The sequence below is a fragment of the Salvelinus sp. IW2-2015 genome, unplaced genomic scaffold, assembly GCF_002910315.2.
Source record: "Salvelinus sp. IW2-2015 unplaced genomic scaffold, ASM291031v2 Un_scaffold8708, whole genome shotgun sequence".
NCBI classification, from domain to species: Eukaryota; Metazoa; Chordata; class Actinopteri; order Salmoniformes; family Salmonidae; genus Salvelinus; species Salvelinus sp. IW2-2015.
The window spans coordinates 1,450-9,390 of NW_019949967.1; the positions used below are offsets into that span (position 1 = coordinate 1,450).

Consider the following 7,941-nt stretch of genomic DNA (forward strand, 5'->3'; position numbering starts at 1 on the left):
CTTTGTCTGGTCGTATTTTTTTCTCCTGTTGGGATAATATATTTCTCTCCTGTCTGGTTTGATTATACTCACTGTCTGTGATCGTATCCTTCTGTATATTTCTCCTGTCTGGTTTCGAATATATTTCCTCCATGTCTGGTTGATAATATATGTCTCCTCTGTCTGGTTTTGATAATATATTTCTCCTCTGTCTGTGTATTTTCCCACGATTGTTTGATAATATATTTCTTCCCTCTTCTGGTTGATAATATATTTCTCTCTGTTGTAATCTTTGTCTGGTTGATAATATATTTCTCCACTGTCTGGTGTGAATAATATATTTCTCCTCTGTCTGGGTGATAATATATTTCTCCTCTGTCGGTTGATAATATATTTCTCCTCTGTCTGGTTGAATAATATTATTTGCGTGGTAAATATATCTCTTCTGTTCTGGTTGATAATATATTCTCCTCTGTCTGGTTGATAATATACTTTTCTTTCTCCTGTCTGGTTGATAATATATTTCTTCCTCTGTCTGGTGATATATATTTGCCTCTGTCTGGTTGATATTATATTTCTTCCCCTGTCTGGTTTGATAATATATTTCCTCTCTGTTGTTATTTCCTGTCTGCGTTGATATATATTTCTTCCCTGTCTGGTTGATAATATATTTCTCCCTGTTTAATTCTAGTCGGTGTAATATGTATTCTCTGTCGTTGATAATATCCGCTGTGATAATATATTATTTCTGCTGGTGAAATTTCTCCCTCGTGATATTCTCCGTTGGTTATAATCTTCCTGTCGGTTGATAATATTTCCGTGCTGAACATATCTCTCTCTCTGTGTTTCGGGTGTGGCAGGTTCACGGAGACAAGCAAACAGCAAGAAACATTCCTACTCTGGTCAAAGACATCCAGCAGTAGGAGAGGTGGTCTTGTGGGAGTTCTCACACGCATAGGCTTTGTGTCAAAGATGGCCCGCACCGTGTGGTCGCTTCGGAGGGGAGACAATGGTGGGTTGAAGGCTCAGGACGCAACACTGGAATCCATCGGATGTTTTCTATATTAACATCGTTATTTTCCGAAACGATCAATATATCTTTCCTAAATGTCGACATTATATATATGGAGAATATAAAAGGCAAGTATAAATCAATAAATAATTGTTATTGTTGTAATTCTGTCTTCATTATTGAAACGAATGGGTTTTACTAAATGGATACGATTTGGCATCTGTTCTAAATATCTCTGAATGTGTAATTTGTCTATCCTGCAGGGAAACTGGGGCATGGAGATACAAACCGTGTCTATAAACCCAAAGTAGTGGAGGCCTTGCAGGGGATGTTCATAAGGAAAGTGTGTGCTGGAAGCCAGTCCTCCCTGGCCCTAACCTCCACTGGACAGGTACGAATTACTGTTTACTGACTTTTTACTGACTTTTTACTGACTGTTTACTGACTGTTTTACTGCCTGTTTTACGGACTGTTTACTGACTGTTTTACTGACTGGTTTACTGACTGTTTACTGACTGGTTTACTGCCTGTTTTACTGCCTGTTTTACGGACTGTTTTACTGACTGTTTTACTGACTGTTTACTGACTGGTTTACTGGCTGGTTTACTGCCTGTTTTACTGCCTGTTTTACTGACTGTTTACTGACTGTTTTACTGACTGTTTTACTGACTGTTTACTGACTGGTTTACTGCCTGTTTTACTGCCTGTTTTACTGCCTGTTTACTGACTGGTTTACTGACTGTTTTACTGACTGGTTTACTGACTGTTTTACTGACTGTTTTACTGACTGGTTTAATGACTGGTTTACTGACTGGTTTACTGACTGGTTTACTGACTGTTTTACTGACTGGTTTACTGACTGGTTTACTGACTGGTTTACTGGCTGGTTTACTGACTGTTTACTGACTGTTTTACTGACTGGTTTACTGACCGTTGACTGACTGTTTACTGACTGTTTACTGACTGGTTTACTGACTGTTTACTGACTGTTGACTGACTGTTTACTGACTGTTTACTGACTGTTGACTGACTTACTTTACACTTTAGAAACGGGAGGGAGGAATCTGCAACATTTGCAACTTAATCTTTCAGGGAACTCATTTTCAGTTGTCTTTTGTAAAATAGTTGTTTTTTTTACTTCAAGGGAGGGATGGTATCCTGGTTAAATACAAGTTAAATGAACTGTATTGCACAGGGATGGGTCAAGACAACAGCAACAACGACAGACAATGCCTTGGGGATCAAAACACTGGCTGTGTCTTGGGTGGTAGAGCGGGTTTGATCTKGGAATTCTGCTAGTCAACGATTCAAGGAATTCTTTCATTTGTGAATACACAGAAGTCTATTTTGTTGGTATAATCTCTTCCTGGTTGTGTGGAGTGTTGATGTTTTCACTTACACTATATTATATTTCCAGTAGCAATGATCTCTGGTACTCTGTGTCTGGTCATAGTAAGAAAAGACACAACTTTCTGTTCATTCCACATTATGCTTGCTCCTGTGTTTACTGTAACCAGGATGTTAAAATAAGTACCTTATCACAAGGTGTTTTTATATGTTTACATACAGTTCCCTTTTGTCCAACTGACAATACTATCAAAGATTTTTTACAACTAAAAACCAAGACATAGACCACAGCCTGTCGTTTCAATCCAAACGGTCGGAACAAGTTGGGTCATAGGCAGACAACGCAAGGCAGGTGAGGCAGACGCAAATCACGAGATAGGGGAATTTTATTGGCTCATCTAAGCAATGCATCTGCCATAATTAATTTCCACTTAGCGACACCTCCTGCCTTTAGGTCCTTCTAACACCACGCAAATTCTAAAGAAATTTTATTTTTGCAAAGGGTAAGTTCTACAAAACTTAGTCCACTCTGTTCATCAACAGTTTTAAGTTTTTGAACAGAACTGTAATTAACAATATCGTTTAACTCGATGAGAACATGAGCAGACAGATGTTGCCACAAACATCCATCTAGTCATCTTCTTCCCACCTGCAAGCGCAGTGGTACTTCCTGTCACTAACATAGATTTGGAGTGGAAACCCCAGGCAGCTGCTTTCACATTTATACATGGCAGGGAAATATTTTGTCCTACGTTGTTTCTTTGATGACTGTCATGCAAGTACTTTCCTGTTGCAATGTTTTTTAATGTGGCCTGTTCAGATATATTTGACAAGTGGCAATAACCATAGGAAGTTTGGCAAGACTGTACAAACAGATTCTTGGACGCAGGCTACTTTTTAATGCAGAAGACCGCTTTTTAAATCTGCGCTGGTTCTATATCCTGTCTTCTAGTGTAAACTGGTTTCTATGTCATGTGTTCTATGTGACGGTTCTTAGTGACTGGTTTATGTCCTGTGGTTCTAGTGACTGGTTCCTAGTGACTGGTTTCTAATGTCCTTGTGTTTATAGTGACTTGGTTCTAGTGACTGGTTCTAATGTCTGTTCTGTGCGTTCTAGTTGACTGGTTCTGTGACTGTGTTCTAGTGCTGGTTCTATGTACTGTAGGTCCTTGTTCTAGTGATGGTTCAGTGACTTGTTTAATCCTCATTCCTGTGTTTCTTGGTAACTGATCCTAGTTGTCCGGTGTTTCTAGTACCTGGTTTCTAGTGGACTGGTTCTATGTCCTGTGTTCTAAGTGACTGTATCTATATCCTGTGTTCTAGTGACTGGTTCTAGTGACTGGTTCATGTGTTCTACGTGACTGGTTCTAGTGACTACTGCACTTCTAGTGACTGGTTCTAGTGACTGGTTCTATGTCCTGTGTTGCTACACCATCTGTGTTCTAGTGACTGGTTCTCATGTCCTGTGTTTTCTAGTGACTGGTTCTAATATCCTGTGTTTCTTAAGTGAACTGGTATCTATATCCTGTGTTCTAGTGACTGGTTCTATGTCCTGGTGTTGTAGTAACTGGTCCTGTGTCGTCCTGTGTTGTAGTAATGGTTCTGTGTCGTCCTGTGTTGTAAGTACACTGGTCCTGTGTCGTCCTGTGTTGTAGTGGTTGGTAGTAAAGGTCCTGTGTTGTAGTAACTGGTCCTGTTGTGTAGTAACCTGGTCCTGTGTTTCGTAGAACTGGTCCTGTGTCGTATCTGGTTGTGTGTGCGTCCTGTGTTGTAGTAACTGGTCCTTGTGTTGTAGTACTGGTTCCTGTGTTGTAAGTACGTGGTCCTGTGTTGTTAGTAACTGGTCCTGTGTTTAACAGAGTCTGTGTCGTTAGTAACTGGTCCTAGTGTCGTCCTGTGTTTAGTAGATGACTGGTCTGTTGTTGTAGGTAACTGGTCCTGTGGGTTGTAGTAACTGAGTCTGTGTCGTGTAGTAGTTTACTGGTCCTGTGTGTCCGTGTAGTCTGGCCTGTTGGTTGTAGTAACTGGTCCTGTGTTTGTAGTACTGGTCCTGTGTTGTGCGTTGTTGTGTTAGTTACTGGTCCTGTGTCGTGCTGTGTTGTAGTAACTGTCGGTTCTAGCTGTGTTGTAGTAACTGGTCCTGTGTTGTAGTAACTGGTGCCTGTTTGTGTAGGTCCTGTGTTTAGTAACTGGTCCTGTGTTGTAGTGACTGGTCCTGTGGTTGTAGTAACTGGGTCCTGTGTCGTTGCCTTGTTTGTAGTAACTGGTTCCTGTGTACGTCCTGTGTTGTATGTAAATGTCCTGTGTTGTAGTAACTGGTCTACTGTTGTCTGTGAGTAACTGGTCCTGTGCTTGTAGTAACTGGTTCTTTCTGTGTTTAGTGACTGGTCCTGTGTTGTAGATGACTGGTCCTGTGTTGCTAGTGACTGGTCCTGTGTTGTAGTATACTCGTCCTGTGTTGTAGTAACTTCCTTGTCCTGTGTTGTAGTAACTGGTCCCTGTGTCGTCCTGTGTTGTAGTAAACTGGTCCTGTGTCGTCCTGTGTTTTAGTAACTGGTCCTGTGTCGTCCTGTGTTTAGTAACTGGTCCTGTGTTTTATCGTCCTGTTTCGTAGTAACTGGTCTGTGTTGTGGCCGGTCCTGTGTCTAGTGACTGGTCCTGTGTCGTCCTGTGTTCGTAGTACTGGTCCTGTGTGTCCTGTGTTGTAGTACTGTCTGTGTTGTAGTAACTGGTCCTGTTCGTCCTGTGTTGTAGTAACTGGTCCGTGTCCGCCTGTGTTGTAGTGACTGGGTCCCTGTGTCGGTCCTGTGTTTGTAAGTAACTGGTCCTGTGTCGTCCTGTGTTGTAGTAACTGGTCCTGTGTTGTCCTGTGTTGTAGTGACTGGTCCTGTGTTGTAGTAACTGGTCCTGTGTCGTCCTGTGTTGTAGTAACTGGTCCAGTGTCGTCCTGTGTTGTAGTAACTTGGTACTGTGTTGTAGTCGCTGTGTCCTGTGTCTTCGTCCTGTGTTGTACAGTGACTGGTCTGTGTGTTGTGTTGACCTGGTCCTGTGTCGTCCTGGTGTATTTGTGGTAAACTGGTCCTGTGTCGTCCTGTGTTGTTAGTAACTGGTCCTGTGTCGTCCTGTGTGTTGTTAGTAACTGTGTCGCCGTCTGTCCGTCCTGTGTTGTAGTAACTGGTCCTGTGTTTCGTCCTGTGTTATAGTGACTGGTCCTGTGTTGTAGTACTGGTCCTGTGTCGTCCTGTGTTGTAGTAACTGGTCCTGTGTCGTCCTGTGTTGTAGTGACTGGTCCTGTGTTGTACCTGTGTGTAGTAACTGGTCCTGTGTTGTAGTGACTGGTCCTGTGTCGTCCTGTGTTGTAGTAACTGGTCCTGTGTGTTGTAGTTACTGGTTCCTGTGTCGTCCTGTGTTGTAGTAACTGGTCCTGTGTTGTAGTAACTGGTCCTGTGTTGTTAGTACTGGTCCTGTGTCTTGTCCTGTGTTGTAGTACTGGTCCTGTGTTGTAGTAACTGGTCCTGTGTTGTAGTAACTGGTCCTGTGTCGTCCTGTGTTGTAGTAAATCTGGTTCCTGTGTTTGTAGTACTGGTCCTGTGTTGTAGTAACTGGTCTTGTGTTGTAGTAATGGTCCTGTGTTGTAGTAACTGGTCCTGTGTCGTCCTGTTTCCAGGTGTATGCCTGGGGCTGCGGGGCTGCCTGGGCTGTGGCTCCTTCTGAAGCCACTGCTCTGAGACCCAAGCTGATTGAGGAGTTGACAGCGACCAGGGGTGGTAGACCTCTCCATAGGAGACAGCCACTGTCTAGCTCTCTCACACGGTAAACAACCCTTTTTTTAATAAATGATTATTTTAAATCTATGATGTACGTATTTTGCATGTTTATTGGTTAGAGCGAGACAGAGGTAGAAGTAGTAGAGAGAGTGCTGAAAGAGAGAGTCAGTAGTTATAGACCACTTGTCCACCCCAGGCCAATATAAGATTATTTATTAAGCGAATTGCCGTTTATTGGACAAGAGACCAGGGAGACAGGAAAGTATTTGTCCAGTTTATTGATAGACGAAGTGCAAGAGAGACAGGGACAATAAGGAGGATAGTTTTACTAGACAGACGAGGGCTGGATTCAAACCAAACGTCAACACAAGGCAGGCAAGCAATAGTAACCACCAGCCCAGCTCAGGCAGCATAGTAACCACCAGCCCAGCCCAGGCAGCATAGTAACCACCAGCCCCAGCCCAGGCACGACATAGTAACCAACAGCCCGGCCCCAGGCAGCAGCAGTAACCAGCAGCCCCCAGGCACATAGCAGCAATCAGAACCACCAGCAGCCTACTCAGCCAATGTACAGCACCCAGCCCAGGCAGCATAGTAACCACCAGCCCAGCCCAGGCCACAGCAGTAACCAGCAGCCCAGCTCCAGGCAGCATAGGTAAACCACGACAGCCCCAGCCCAGGCAGCATAGTAACCAACCAGCCCAGCCAGGCAAGCAAGTCACACAGCCCACGCCGCAGGCAGCATAGTACCACAGCCAGCCCAGGCAGCAGCAGTAACCACCGCAGCCCAGCCCAGGCAGCAGCAGTAACCCACGCAGCCCCAGCCAGGCAGCATAGTAACACCCAGCCCAGCCCGGCAGCATAGTAAACCACCAGCCACAGCCCAGGCAGCAATGTACCACCAGCCCCAGCCCAGGCAGCAACATAGTACCCAGCCCGGCCAGGCAGCAAGCAGTAACCACCAGCCCAGCCCCAGGGCAGCGTAGTAACCCACCAGCCCAGCACCAGGCCAGCATAGTAACCACAGCCCAGCCCAGGCAGCATAGTACCAACCAGCCCAGCCCAGGCCAAGCAGTAACGCAGCAGCCCAGGCAGCGTTCCACAGGCCAGCAGCATAGTAACACCAGCCCAGCAGGCAGCAAGACCCAACCGCCACTAGATATACCACACCAGCCCAGCGAGCAGTAACCAGCGCAGGCACGTAACCACGCGCAATAGTACACAAGCCCAGCCCAGGCAGCATAGTAAACCACCAGCCCAGCCCGGCAGCGCAGTAAACCACCGACCGCCCAGCCAAGCAGTAACAGCAGCAGCCGTAGTAACCACCAGCCCAGCCCCAGGAGCATAAGTAACCACCCAGCCCAGCCCAGAGCGCATAGTAAACCACCGCCAGCCCAGGCCACATAGCGTAACCCGCAGCACGCCGCCCATGCAGGCAGATAGCACACCAGCCCAGCCCAGGCAGCATAGTAACACACAGCCCACCAAGCGCCACCAGCAGCGCAGGCAGTAGTAACCAGCCAGCAGCCCAGGCAGATAGTAACCACCAGCCCCAGCCCAGGCCACAGCAAGTAACCAGCAGCCCAGCCCAGGCAGCATAGTTAACCACCAGCCCACCCAGGCAGCATAGTAACCACCAGCCCCAGCCCAGGCAGCAGCAGTAACAGCACCAGCCAGCCCAGGCAACATCAGTACCACAGACCCAGCCCAGGCAGCACAGTCACACAGCCCAGCCACAGCATGTCCACCAGCCCGGCCCAGGGCAGCATATAACGCCAGCCACCCATGCAGGCCACAGCAGTAAGCCAGCCCAGCCCAGGCAGCAATAGTAATCAC

General features: G+C 46.1%; 1 protein-coding gene across 1 annotated transcript; it reads left to right on the forward strand.

Annotated features, from left to right (window-relative positions):
- Positions 1-839: 839 nt before the first annotated feature.
- On the forward strand, positions 840-6,151 carry LOC112079622 (probable E3 ubiquitin-protein ligase HERC1; the record flags this gene model as incomplete). The annotated part of the gene is made up of 3 exons (XM_070442392.1): positions 840-991; positions 1,255-1,382; positions 6,006-6,151. Coding segments are annotated over 3 exons (426 nt in total), but the record flags the coding sequence as incomplete, so codon positions are not given.
- Between the last annotated feature and the right edge of the window lie 1,790 nt (positions 6,152-7,941).